This window comes from Agelaius tricolor, unplaced genomic scaffold, assembly GCF_023055355.1.
Source record: "Agelaius tricolor isolate 1412-34295 unplaced genomic scaffold, bAgeTri1.0.p SCAF_5, whole genome shotgun sequence".
Taxonomy (NCBI): Eukaryota; Metazoa; Chordata; class Aves; order Passeriformes; family Icteridae; genus Agelaius; species Agelaius tricolor.
Window position 1 is genome coordinate 40975462 of NW_027269265.1, and position 14815 is coordinate 40990276.

At 50.9% G+C, this 14815-nt stretch overlaps 1 protein-coding gene across 1 annotated transcript in view; it reads left to right on the plus strand.

Annotated features, from left to right (window-relative positions):
* The window catches only part of ALX4 (ALX homeobox 4), a 44175-nt gene that overhangs the window by 21022 nt on the left and 8338 nt on the right, over positions 1 to 14815 (plus strand). Inside the window, exon 2 of the mRNA XM_071427576.1 lies at positions 8367 to 8677. Within this exon, the coding sequence (XP_071283677.1) occupies positions 8367 to 8677 (311 nt within the window). The remainder of the gene's footprint in view (positions 1 to 8366; positions 8678 to 14815) is intronic.

Sequence of the window (14815 nt, forward strand, 5' to 3'; positions counted from 1 at the left end):
GACTAGGGCCACAGGCTGGCTGCTTCAGCCTGGCAGAGCCTGCTGGACCCTGCCCTGGCCAGGGCCCACAAGCCACTGAAGTTCATCTGTCATTAATCTGAATCAGGACTTCATAATGCAGATGCAGCTGAGCTCTTGCCCAGCCCATTACAAAATGGCCCTGACCTCCCTCCCACTGCCCCTCTTCCCAGTCAGCAATTTTCAGGTTGCAGGTCTGGCCCTGCTACCAGCAGCACAAAACAGACCACTAGAAGTCACCTCTGGGAGGCAGCTAAACTTCAGCAATGCTTGGCTGTCTCTGCTGCAGAGAGGTTGCTTTTGCAAAGCAGACAGACAGAAGAATGCAGAGAGAGGCAGACAGACCAACCAACCCAATGACGTGAACAGCGTCCAGGCAGGCACCGACCCACAGGATGGGGTGAATCACTCTGCAAGCTGGCAGCAGGGAATTAAACTGTGCCATAGCCAGACATCAGAGCAAGGATCATCTCCCTTCAGGCAGCTTTGTCTCCCCAGCCTTCCTCACCAGCAGGAAGCAGAATCCCCCACTCCCTCCTTGACTAGATGGCTGATTTTTGCCCTCTGTGACAGGTGATGGCCGGTGGGGTCTCACTTGGTGTGTGGTTAGCATGGAAGGCAACACACACATTGAAGTGTGGAAGGTTGCATGACTGCCTCATACCTCCCTCTCACCCTGTCAGAGCAGAGGTCCTGCTCATCCAGCACACAGCCTGGGGTGGAAATTGTGGGGAAAATGTGCGAGGCATATTGTGGGGAAGAGAGAGGCACCGAGTGGTTGCAGCGGAAACCTCTGGAGAAGATGACAGCTTGTGGAAAAGAGCCCTCTTTTCTCTTGCAGTGCTCAGGGGAGGGATCTTTTCAGATCCTTGCAGTGGCCAAACGACATGGGTAAGGTTAAGATGAATACATAAATCTGCATCTGATGGGAACTCTTATGCTCTTCCTTTCAGAGCGAGCGCTTAGCCCTAAGCTCTGCATCGACCTCAGCTGTCACTCACATGTGAACAGCACTCGGTGCTACTGCAGGCACAGAGTGGCACTGACTGCTGTCAGCCCCAGAGCTCCACAGCTTCCCTCTCCCTGCTGCAGGTGCAGGGCCTGACTTCACAGGGCCCCAGCACAGGGAGGGAGCTGAATCCCAGCTGCCTTAGATGCTACTGTCACTAACTCAGCTGGAGATAGCAGCCAAGCAGAGGAGCAGCAACCTTGCTGGATCTAGATTTTTCTAAAAACAACACAACAGAGGGATAACTGAATGATCCCAAAGACCTGGTGGATTGGGCAGACATTGCTCCAGATGATGACAGCCAATAAGGATGTCCCAGGAGGAGAACTCAGCTCAGACAGGAGCAGAACAGAGTTCCCACACTGGGACAGAGCATCAAGGTGTGCAAAACCCTACAGTGCCTGTCTGTGGAGAACATAAGTCTTCAGCAAACAGCACTGAGGACCTGTCTGTTCTGTGTGTAGGTATGTGTCTATGACTGAGATGACACCATTCAATACTGTGTCCAATATTAGGGAGGCTGATTTTTTTCTTAATGAAATCACATATTTCATCCATTCAGCACTGAGCTAAGTCTTCAGAGTAGTTAGGTGCTTACATCTGGTTCTGAGTAGCTTAGGAAAAACCAAGACCCTCAGGTGATCACTGTCATGGCAAGGCATGCAGGACTGCTTGGGAAGGAGGAGACTACTTATCCAAAAGGTATCAAAACCAGAGCCAAGAGGAAACTGAAAGACCTTTCAAGCCCCCTTCTCATAGCTGTCTGCCTTGTCCATCTTCTCTGGCTGGTAGTCACTGGGGATATATCAGTTCAGAGGTTCTAGATGGCTTTTGGTTAACATGCACTGCTTTAGGCAGAGACCCAAGTAGAATGGAGCAGAAATCCACCATTTTTTCCTAGCTGTTTGTGACACGCCAGTGGGACATGTGGGAAATGAGACATTTTAAAATGCATTAGCTGACCCATACTTGTCTGTCATACTTTCAAACTTTGCACATGGCCTGGCATGCTGCAAACCTGTAGCTGATCACCCCCATTCAATGGAGCAGTTTCATTTCCTCTCCATGGAGGCAATGGCAGTACATTTTCTTGCTCTTTCCTTATATCATGTTCTGGGAGCCAGAAAGTCAACTGCAATTGCAGCAGGTTGCTAGAAGCATTTTTGTGCCTTCAAAATTTGCTAGTCAGCAGTTTCCTGCTTTTCAGATGGATGTGCCACATGAAAAAGGACTTGGGGAATGAGCTGTGCCTTTTTCTCTAGCCACAGCTTCTATGCAGTTTTCAGAATTGATTTGTTTATGTAAAAGCCAGTTTTGTTAGCGTCCTTTAAAAAACATGAAAGAGGAGCAAGCAGCACATGTTGCATTTGTACAGACAATGCTGAGCTCTCCCCAAGTAGCCACAGGGTGTGTGAATCCAGCTAATCAGGCAATAAAGCAACACATGCCCTCAAAAACAGATGTTTGTATTGGAGGAAAAAAAAAAATAGTTCAGAATAAAAGTGAGAGGAACAGCAATTTTCCCAAGTAAATATTGCATATTCCCAAGGCTTGCTGTGATGTAAACTTCTCAGCAGCACTAGAGCTAATGTTTATCAAGCTGTCTGTCCCCAAACTCATACAGTGATTTAGTCCAGGAGAACTAGCCAGCCAGGAACAAGAGGGCTTAAGTGCAGCCAGGGATGAGGTGAATTTGAGTCCCACAGAAACATCTCCCAGACACACAGTGGAGGTAGAGCCAGAGACTCAAGTTATACACTGGCTTCAGGGCCACCAAAAATCCACCCATGGACTTACTGTGTGAGACCTTTGACACTGTCTCCAGACTGCTTTTCAGGAACAGAAGGAGGTTTTTAGACCTTTCTGCTCCAGGCCTTAGTATTGTTCCTGCTGTATGCTCTGATCAGAAAAATAAGTCTCTTCTCAAAGAGGGGACTCCTAGGTGTGGTGAGGAGGAGCACAGTAGAGAGAAACACTCATTTCCCTTTTAATTCTTCTACAAGTAGACTTTTCTGTGGGACTTCACTCTGCCTGTAATTAGCTCCCCAAGGTGACCAGGTATTTCACAGCTATTTTTAGTCTGTGAATTCCACCACGAGTAACCACTGAATGTGTCCCCACTTTGCTGCAGAGCCTCAGGAGGCTGCAGCAGCAGAGCAGCAGTGCCAGCAGCTTTGACAAGCTCAGCAGAGATGGACAGTGTCCATGCAGATGAGAACATTCATGCAGCGGTCTCTTGAGCACAATGGGAAGTCAGGGAATGTTGTACCATGAGCAGAGGAACAGCATAGACCATATTCAGCCTTCCTTCAGGTTCTGCAGAATCAGCCAAAGGGGGCCCAATCTGGCAGGGATGGACAGGCCATATACTCATCCTTATCCAAAGCTGAATGGAGATGTTCCAACCAGCTTCTGCTTAGCAGCAAATGGTAACTGCAGCTCCCAGAATGAAGCCAATGGTTTGTGTCCTATCTAGAATTATACCACCTGCATTTAAGAGATGGATGCTGCCCAGTTTTACATTTCAGTTGGGCACAGGAGTGAAAGTATGATTAAGCATCTGATCATTGCAAATAAAATCAGTGATGGCACATACAACTAAAAAAGTGTTAAAATCTTTTCTACATGTGCAGACTGCAAGAGCACTGACTCTCTGAACAGAAATAAACTAAGTATTTGGGTCTTTATATGTCTACAATTCAGTAATTTTGGTTTTTTCCTATATAACCCAAAATGTAGATGTTTTTTAAATAATAGTCTTGTGCTGATTTCTAGACTTTAATGACAGATAGGAGGCAGAAGACTGCAACAGATAGCTTAGAAACAAGCATAATCATTTCAGCATGTGTTAAGGCAAGATCACAGGAGTTGGATAAGATTCCTATAGTTGGCCAAGTCCATGAGGTGTGCTGGCTGGGCTGTGGTGCAAATTTGCCTTGGTGTAAATGCAAAGTGTAAATGCACTGCCTGAACCCTCCCAGGGCAAAATTTTAGCACTGGTATTTAAGCAAGAGTTGAAAGAATTACATTAAGAGCTTTTTTATTTTAAAGGGCCATTGCTATGAAGAGTCAGACCATGCCTCTGCAGGCAAGGAGAGGCACCCTGCAGTGGCCAGCACTGGGGGCCATGGAATTTGGGGGTGGGCAGGGGGGGACACCCCTGTGCCCACACTTGGACAGGAAGGCAGAAGGCCCCAATGTCATTTAGTGTGGGAGCAGAGGGGCAGGCTGGTGCAGCCCCATGCCACCTGAGCTGTGCTCCTTGGACATGGGCTGTCCACAGGCAGACAATGTCTGTGAGCTGCCACATGCCAGTAGGAGTTCCAGGCTATTCTTGAAGCCTCCCAGGACTGGGTAGCATCAGCTCTCCGCTGAGACTGTAATAACTTGGACAAGATGCTGCCAGAGCAGTACATTAGCAGTGCCAAGACCCAGCAGGCTCTTTTACCTGCAGCCCAGGGGAAACTGCCCTGTGCTGGCTGTGTCCCTGCCCTGTGCTGGCCATGTCCCTGCCCTGTGCTGGCCATGTCCCTGCCCTGTGCTGGCCATGTTGCTCTCCTGCAGCCTTGTGGGCTGTGGGGCTGCCATCACAGGATCTGTGTGAAGGAGCCTATCGGGCAGGAGCTGTGGCTTTTCATGCATGTGCTGTGCAAAGCAGACCTACCATTTCAAGTTGGACCCAAAGCTGTGTGTTGGAAATGTCCTAATCTCCATCCCTGTGGATGCACCAAACTGACTTTGCTCTAAATTAAATTCCATGGATAAGATTGTACATAGCAAAGATTTTACTTCAGCACCCTCTCAAAATGGCACACCTGAGGAACAAAACAGATACAAGCTGTGAATCCAAACATTCTGACAGCATGATAAAGATGACTGTTCCCTCCAGGAGTGTGTCAGCAGAGCAGTGCAATGCCTTGCTGTCTCAGGGCCTTACCTCATGGCCACAGCTGAACACAGTCTTGAGTCTCCTGCACCTCCTTTCTCCTCCGTAGGGCTCCCAGGACAAATGTGATGAGACTTGAAAGAGATTTGCATATCCCCTGCAGAAGTGGGAATGCAGGCATCCCTCCTGCCCAAAAGGAGCTGCAAGATGCTTGGAGCCCACATGCCCATTTATCCTGGACTGTCCCATGGCAGATCCTTGGGTGACTCAGGGAAGGTTTGGGAGTGTTTATGGTCTAGCAGGCAGCCAAGGCACTGTGAGAGCAGGGTATAATTGTGGGAAGTCAGAAAAGATCCTCCTTTTACTGCTACAAGGGCAGGGATGGATTGGCAAGCAGTGAAGGAGGCACCAAGCTCTGCTGTCGGGCTTGTAAGGGTGCAGTGGTGGTCACATCAACTCCTTGCCCTAGAGATCTTCACAATATGTAACTCAAGGTTTCTCTAGGTTTGATTAGAAACAGACACCCCAAACTTTGCACTGAAACTTTGAGTCCATCTCCAGTTACAGGAAGTGTGGGCATATCCATATGCAGATGTATGCAATTTGTTTCACTTCAGCAGTTAGCGTGACTGTTTAAGGTCAGGGAGCCTGCTTCCAGGGAATGAGAGTTGCTTCTTGGGATGCACACCATCCCCTCCCAGCACTGCCATCAGGGCCTCCATCCCAGAGTTTCTGCCCCTCCCATGGAAACAGTTCATCCCTACCAGGGCCCTCAGGGGCTGGAGGTGAAGAAGCCCGTGTCTGCTGCAGTGCAGGAGCACTAGAGCAGCATGGCTGAGCTGCAAGGAGGGCTCTGGACTGGCAGGGCAGGCATGGGAACACCCCCTGTGTGTGCAGCAGGGACAGTCCTTGCTCCTTGGGGCTGATGGTTTTTAATGGAGATAACCTATCACTGCTGAAAATCCTGGGCCCAGCTCTCAGCTGCAGTTTGAGCTATGCTGCCAACAAAATTAGAACAGACACAGAGCTTTTCTCTGTGTGTGTTTGTGTTTGTGTTTGTGTTTGTGTTTGTGTTTGTGCAGACCCCTCCCCAGCTAACAGAGCTCCTGAGGCAGATAAAAACCAGCAGAGGATTTCCCAAGGAAAGGCTTCAGATCTTGTGTTTGCTGCTGCTGGATCTGCAGGGGGCTTAGGAGTTAGGGAGGCAGCCAGAGCAAAACTGTGGGGGAAAATGTACTGAACTTCCTGACATCATAAATAATAAAAGAAAAAGAGAATGGGGAAAAAAAACCCCAACCTCTTGGAATACTTTAATTATTACTCTGTCTCTACTGAGTCTCATAGGTTATAGTCCATTGCTGCAGACTTTCTGGAACCATTTTATTTTCAGTTGTAAAAATTATAAATATCATGTCTGTAGCTTATGATTTACCAAGGCTGTGTGGCAGGGCACTGTCCCAGTCCATTTTGGACAGGTCTGTCCACCTGCATCCCCCAGGAGAGTGGAAAAGGTCAGCCAGTGGAGAAGGCAGGTTCAAAGAGGAGGCAGTGTGTCAGTCACTGGCCTAGACACTGGTCCTGGAACCCAGGGAGCATAAATTTTTGCAAAATGTTCGCAATGATCAAAGCAAAGAGAGCTGAGATAGACATCAAGCTTTGATAAGCTTTATAGGGAGCTCCTCAAAAGTCTGAAGGAACAATATTAGAGAAAGCAATACATCTGAAATCACAGCAGGGTGAAAGTGGCAGGTAGCTCCATTGCCTTCATCCAAGGTCTGCCTGCAAGCCCTCTGTACCACCTGGCCAATTTTCTTCCCAAATCCCTTTCACAGCTCATTCTCCCAGGCTTAAACCTGGGCCACCCTTGCTCTCATGCCTGAGGGTGACAGCCACATTTCACCCTCCTGGATTCATCCCAATCATCTCAGTGCAGCCTTTCAGAGGCAAGAGTGAGAGATGGACGAGGACTTGTACACTGTGCACCTCCTCACAACAATTCCATGGGCTTTTGGCTGTGACAGAGCTGTTCACAGAAGGGCTAAACTGTAAATATACAATGAATTAGCAAAAGGATTTTGTAACAAGAGATGAGTATTGCCAAAGACACAGGCGAAGATGCCTAAGCTGGCATTAATAACCCTATCACATTGCCTGGGAAAAGCTCCCAGTGGGGACATCACTAAATAGTGGAACTGTTTCCCAGAAAGACTGATCCTGGCCTGGTAAGATTTAAAAATAGACTAAAGGGAAATTTAAAAAAAATATGAGACACTTGATGTGCTTTTGGCTTCGTAAGGAGAGCATAGAGGAGAGAAAATACCACAGTATCACTTCCCACACATTTAGGAACTGAGCATAGTGACTCAAGGTTAAAACCTGCATCAGGGCTACCATGTTTTTGCCCAAAGATCCCAGCCAGAAATGTGGCCAGGTGTGACACTTGGCTGTGCACTATATGGCAGGTTGCCAGTTGCTCACACAGATCCCTCTTTTTCTGTCCTGGGTTCAGCCCACCATGCAGAGCAGTGGCATCAGATAAGGGAGAGCCATGGATCCCCACCAGGGTCCTGCTGGTGTAGCATCACTCTTGCTAAAGAAGGGGACACCACTGTCACTGGAGGCAGGAGGTGGGCAGGAGAGGACACACAGTGCCTGTGCCTGTGCCTGAGGATGCACATACCCCATTTACAAAGCTCAAAGGTGGTTTTTAGAAAGAAACCAGTTCACTGGTTCAGGGCTTGAAACCTCTTCCTCCTGTCTGCCATACTACTCTCATATGTCATGTCTCATTAATTAATTGTTGAGGGCAACCAGGTGGGAACAGTGCCCCAGACTGCTGCCACACTCCTCTCATTTCCCTCTGCCCTGCACACATGGGGTGCTGTTTCTGCAGGTGTCTCAAACTGTACTTTTCCCCTTTCACAACCTCTTTGCCAAAAGCAGTGCAAGTCCTGGCAGAAGGCTGTGGGGGTCACTGGGGGTGTCAGTCAGGAGCACCTCTCCTGGCACACCAGCACTGCCTGAGGATGCAGGAGCAGAAAACAGACCCCACTGAGCACCTCATGTGGCTGCTCTGTACTCCGGGTTTTCTATGCTGTGTTATTCAGTAGGAACAGAGATGGGCTGGTGGCAGGGGACCTCTCAGAGACCTTTCCTGTGGCCACAACCAAGGAATGTAGTGCTCCATGACATTCAACCCTGATGTGGGTGTTGAGAGGTTGAAGGAGGATCTTGCTGGAGTGTGTGCACCTGAGTGTGCAGTGCTCATCCTCCCACCTGGGTCTCTGAGAGGGAGCAGGAGGTGAGAGAGCTTGCCCCTACCTCCTCTTGCCCATCTGTGCTGGGCAAAATAGGTCAAAAGATTTACATGTGTTTCCTTTTCTCTCTCTCCCTGCTCCCTACCCCTGGTCAAACCTGCCCCTCTCTTCCCTCCCCTACCTCCCACTGAAACAGGTAAGGAAAGTGCTTTGGGAGAGCCTGACTTGCAGCCGAGCTCCGACCCTTCAGCAATGGACAGCAGCTACCTCAGCGTGAAGGAGGCCGGCGTGAAAGTGCCCCAGGACAGGGCCAGCACAGACCTCCCCAGCCCCATGGACAAGGCTGACTCGGAGAGCAACAAGGGCAAGAAGCGGAGGAACCGCACCACCTTCACAAGCTACCAGCTGGAGGAGCTGGAGAAGGTCTTCCAGAAGACCCACTATCCCGATGTCTATGCCAGGGAGCAGCTAGCCATGAGGACAGACCTCACCGAGGCTCGTGTACAGGTATGGGGGAAATCCTGGGGCTGGGTAAGGAGTGGATGAGCTCCAAAAAACCTCCGAGGTTCCCTTGCAGCCCCTCCATAAGCTGCAGGCAGCTGAGCCCTAATCAGAACCTATGGCACAGGGAATGCACAAGGAGGTACATCCACGTCTGACACTAGTGTCACTTCCTTTATTTGGTCTGGGGTTCTGCAAACCAGTGTTCACAGAAACACCTTTTGCCCTTGAGCTAATGGGACAGCAGGTGGGTAAGCCTCACCACCACCCTGAACAAAGTTTGCACAAAACCTGCTTTCTTCAGGAGGCTTGCAGGGGACACAGGTCCATTAGTCTGAGTGGGAGCAAGCTTTTCCACAGCATCGGCTCTTTATGGCAGAGGGGGCTGCAGAGGTCACTGGGAGTTCAGTGCCAGAGAACGTGGAGATGCAAGAGAGGCAGCTCTTGTTGCTGCTTGGCAGGTGCTGAGACTGCATGAAAGCTGGAGATCTGGAGGCAAAAGATGCACCCAACACCTTAGGAGAAGCAGGAGAGACAAACAGCCACACTCTGTTGACAGTCTCAATCACCCCCACCCACACAGGTGCCAGCTCTCATGAATTAGCTCCCTTGAAATAACCTGGGGGGCCAGCAGACCCAAAATGCACATCACAGGAGGGAATGATTCTCTGCCTACTGCTCTTTCCTGTGAGTCAAGGTTAAACAGGAGGAGGCAAGTCAGGGCTCAGAAGCATGTGCAAAAAGGAGCACCACTGCATGGGGCGGACATACGCAGCTCACGCCTTGGTGGTCAGCTCCTTCTCCAGCACAGCTAATCCTCTCACTTCCATCTGCAGGTATTTGTCAGCTCACCACCCCCAGAACCTGCTCTAGCATCAAGAATAATTGGCCCATGGAGACACCCGATTCTATCTTTTATACCAGGAATATTTCCAGCTCCCAACCAGCCTCTGCTTTAATCTTTACAAGTAGTTGTTGCAAATAAGGCCCACATCCATGCTTAAGTCTTTTTTAGTTTGTACATTCACTTCTGAATTCAACCAGAAGCAGAATTTTTCTTGTGTGCTTGCCTAAACTGGTTTGCAGGGCTGGTGTGCTCTTCTTCCCCACAGCTGTTTCTCTTCAGGCTGGGCATGGCTGTGTTTCAGTAGGCAGCAGTGTGATTCCCATTGGTCCCGAGTGCAGCATGCTGAGCACCACAGGATGGGCAGAGCAAGGCAGTGCTACAAACACCAGCTCTTTACTTGTGCCACTGCATGCAGCCCTTCATTTCCCAAGAACACACCACAAGTGCTAATGGGGTCTCCTGGGAGGCCAGCATAGCATCGGGTTACTGGCTGCACAGTGCATGACATTCCTTCAGCTCAGGAATGAGAATGAGGTGCTGGAGGGTGGCAAGCTCCTCCTGCTCACTTCTGAGCCAGGGCTTGCAGCTACTGTGTGTTCCAGGCAGTGTGAAGGGCGGTCCATCAGAGCCAGGGCAGGCGAGGCAGATGCAATCTACACATTCTTACATATGACCCTTCATTTCGGGGTTTTTCCCCACTTTACGACTGGATGACACTTCAGCTGAGGGCAGAAGAACTCCCTAGGTAGCCAGGAGTACATTTGGCAAAGAGGAATTTCAGCTTGCTCTGAGATAAGTGTGCCAGTAGCCTGCTGCCACAGGCAGCCAAGAACAGCCTCCCTGCCAGTGCCACCTCTAACTTGGGATGGCGATGACAGGGCTCGTGTAACAGAGCTGCTGAAGGGCTTGTCTGAGTGGCCTGGCTGCTCGTGCACTTACCCCATGGTGAAAGGGGTAAGCACTTGCATTTCAGTCATTCCCTGGCTCTGCTGGGAAGGACCTGGTGACTTGGGCCATGGGCTGGCACCAGGCCACCACCTTGTGAGGCAGGCCTGCTGTGCTGTCAGCAGCAGAGCAAACTCCTATCACTGGAGAGCAAGGAGCAGCAGGTTTGTGCCCCAAGCAGCAGGTGCTAGGTACTCAGACACCCTCCATTGCACAGGGAAAGGCTCTAGCTGCTGTGGGTGCTGGGGGTGTTGTTTGGGCACACACCTGCTGAAGCCTCATGGGCTTTGAGGGAAGCTCAGTAGCCCCTCTCCCAAGGAAGATATGGCCATCTAAGGGATAATCCTGCCCTGAAATGATTTTTTGGAGGTCAGCTTCATCTGCCTGCAAAGCTGAACTAAGCAAAGCAAGATGGCAGGTAGGTGAGGCACAGGTTTAAGGTGTGATGCTCCCTCCCACAGCTTTTGGCTGGACATCACCCGCTCTGCCCAGGCTTGGCTTCCTGGGGAGCATAACCAGCTGCACTGCAGGCAGGACCAGATGCAGAGCCCAGACAGGCTCTGATTTTTCCATCCCTTTGCCAGGCTCATGCTTCATTAGTGAAGTAGCTGCTGGAGAATTTTGGTGTCTGGAGAAGAGCCCATGCCAGCAGCATACATGAGGTGGACCATACTGTCTGTGAAACAGTGGCATTCCGTGGCCAGGCCCCTCTCCTGTTCCATCTCCTTACCTGCCTCAGTTTCCAGCCATCTGGACTGGTGTCTGACAATGTCAAAGCTAATTCCCCCTGTGATGCAGTGCAAATTTTCCTGCCTACTCCCCACAACCTTGCCCCTTGTTTCCATGTACTATTAAGATACTGCACATCCCTGTTTTCCAGAGTGGGAGCCATGCATAAGCTCTGTGCAGAGGCACAGACAGGAAGAGGTTGCTATGGCTCTGCCACAAACCTGCAAGGGTACACAGGGGATGCTGTGTTCATGTAGGTACTACACACCATGTATATCCCATTCCTTTCTTCTCTTCCATGTCTGGGGCTGCAGAGCCCCAGAGAGAGCTTCTGCTTGGTACCAGCAACTGCTTGAGGCTCTTTCAGCTCATCCAGGTCTGCAGCAGATGTCTGAGGCAGTGGCACTAGAAAAACAAGGTAGACACATGTATTCACACATTATTCCTTTCCTTTGCACAGAAACACACACAGGCATGTCCCAAGCCCATGCCAGCCTGGGCCTGGCTGCTTATCTCTCTTGGGTTATCAGTATCTCCCTCCTGGACTGCTCTCTGGGAGAGGAGAAGGGGATGGGACTGGAAGGAGGCTTCGCAGCCAGGGAATATAACCCCCCAGCCAGCCCCCCTCAGAGGCAGCTTTATGATTGCTGGGACCATTCATGAAATGTTTTTGGCAGTGACCCTGTGATGCGGCGGGGCCTTGAAAGTGAGAGGGAAATGTCAAACTCCGCTGTAGCAAAATCACCGCCTTGGAAAAAAAGAAAAGAAAGAAAGCAAAGCAAAGCAAGAAGTAATATATCTTGATCCCTTTTCCCCCATAAAACCCTGGGAGGCTGGTGGAAGGAGCGGAAAGACTGAGCTAAGCCTGCAGGAAATTAAACATGAAATGAAAACAAGCTCGAGTTATTCAATTCTCTCATCCCAGGCTCCAATTTCCCATTCCAGGCCACTGATAAAATGGTGTCCAGTTTCAGCACTCAAGGATGAATTCTGGCTCTGTTCTTGCAGTCTGAAAAGCAAAGGGCTGGTGTCCATCTCCAGCAAGAGAATAGACAGCCTGGCCTTTCACAGAGGGATGGGGTCCTGAACACAGACAGATGGAGGCTGAGCAGAGAGAGGAGGGTAGCAGGGTGAGAGGACAGGAATGGGGAGAATGGATGCTGTGGGGCTGCCAAAAGAGAGTAAAAGCACAAGAGACTTGAACGTGGTGGGCAGCTGTTACCTGCATCAGAGCTGAGCACAGGGCATGAGCACAACCCCACAGCTGCCACCAGCCCACCACCACATGTGCAGAGGTCAGCCTCACCCACCACTGCCATGGTGGGGGTAGGAGAGAGGGGAAAACACCTTTAACTTGGAGGAAGGACAAATCAGTGATGCAGCCCCCAGATATCCAGACATGGTCAGTGGCCTGGGTTAAGTCCCAGCTGAGCCCATCCCCCTGTGCCCCGTGCAGGGCACCCGGGGCTTGATGGCAGGGGCAGACTGGCAGTGCCCACTGGGTGTGAGGGTAGAGGCAGCAAGAGAGTGAGCAGGAGCCTCCTGGCTTTGTCTCAGGCCACTTCTGGCCTCTCCACCCCCAGCAGCATGTCAGCTGTGTATGCATATGGATTTAAGTACCACATATAGCTGAATGTTTATGGAGATATGAAACATTCTCTGTTCTGTAGATTTTTACGGGGCTGATTTGGTACATCAGGGCTTATCAAAGCATTGTCTGCAGGAGTCAGATACGTGACATTACCATACACTCCTGCTGTAATTGCTAACACTGAGATTCAGTCCACAGTGACTGCTGGCCCCTGCACAGCAGAAGTAGCCCGTCCTGACCCCAGAGAACATGCTGCACTAGCCACTGCAAACCTCCCCTGCCACATTCCCATCCCACAACAGCCGCTCTTGACAAGGAGTGACAGGCAATGAAAGGAAAATGAACTTCTGTTTGGGTTTAGATTTGCTTTTTAAAAGCAGGTGTCTTCTAAGACTGTGGAAATACTGAGGATTAGTTGAGGTTTTTTGCTGACATTTTCACATTATACGTTGCCATGCCTGTCTTGTTTTCCCCAGAGCACTGTGGAGGCCTGGAGAAACCCAACTGCATGAAAACAAGAACCCTATAAGGATTTGGACCAGAGGAGAAAGGAAAGCTTTAAAAAGCAGTCCAAACCTTGCCACAAGTGCTTCAGAGCTCACTGTCAGCTCTCAGAGTGTCTCTGGTGCCTGTGACACCAACACTTGGACCAAAGACACTCTTCTTCAGCCTAATGCAATGACTTGTCACATCGTCCCAGCCCACCAGCCGCGTGGCAATTTGGGAGCTGCCAGTTTAAATCACTTTGCTCAGTTCATGCATAAATGCATAAATGCTTTAGACCAGAGGCTGAGACCTCACTCTGCTCTGTCAAGGCAGCTGTTGTGCTGTCGTGGGAAGAAGAGGGCACAGACCCTGCACCGCTTGCTTTGCAGGTCACACTGCAGAGCCACGCACTGCCGTGGGGGCTGGAGCTGGGCCGCCCTGCTCCCAGGTGGGATGCTCAGGCGGGCAAGGCAGCCGGGGCCTTCCCCACACAGGAAGGGGCCGCGTATGCCTGGCATATGTTCATCCCAGCCCCGTGCACAGGCAGCACTCTGCTCCCTACCTGTTCTGCACCCCTCTGTGCACAGCAGGGCCTCCTCCGCCTGAGGAGGAACCAGGTCACCACCGCTAACTTTGAATCTGCAGATCAAAGCGCCGTGATCCAGGCCAGCCCTGGGACTGGCCTGCAGCTGGGCTGCAGTGGCTGTGCCAAGAAGAGGTAGAAGAAAAACAGGCAGATGCCTGAGGCATCAAACCTGCTCCAGTAGGACGCTCTGCATGTGCAGCGTGTGCGCAGCGGGGATAACGTTAGGATGCTTCTCCTTATGCTTTTTGCACCTACTGAAAACACTCACAGGGTTTTTGATTTGGGGTAGGGGGTTGATAGCAGGTTGCTGCTTTGGCCAGCCTGTGGATGGCCCATGCCAGTGGCATTGCCATGGCCATGGGGCCAGGCACTAAACCCTGTGCTATCCACAGCCCACATGAGGAGAATGTGCCTGGCAGCTGCACTGCTCCCTGCCCAAAGCAGACCACAGTGCAGGGCCAGACCCTCAGCTGCCTACTCATACCACATGCCTGGCTGAAAGAGACCAGCACGAGGCTGTCTATGTGGTGGAAGGCAGAAACTGAAGCAGGAGAGCCTGAAACAAGTCTTCCAGCACAAGCAGGAAGGTCAGCTCAGACCAGAAACCCAAACCCCTTATCCCTTCCCGTAGCAGCTTCTGGCTGCACTGACTCAGGCTGAAGGTGCCACAGCACTCCTGCCCCTGCAAAAATTGTCCTGCTATCCTACCTTGTGCCAAGCACCTGGCTTGTCCTGCTGTCCTGTGAAGACATGAGCTTCCTACCTGGTGTCTGCTTTGCCCAGGTGCCTGGCAATCAGCGAAACTACCCCACAGCCAGGCATGGGAAGGGCCAAGCTGCTTGTCAGCAATACCCCCTCTGGCCCCCCGCAGCGAGTCACCGTGTAAAACTCGAAGCAGAGCTGAGAGGCTCTAGGAGTGCTCCTTTCATGCACTGGTGTGACCTGCACAACCCAGCCCCT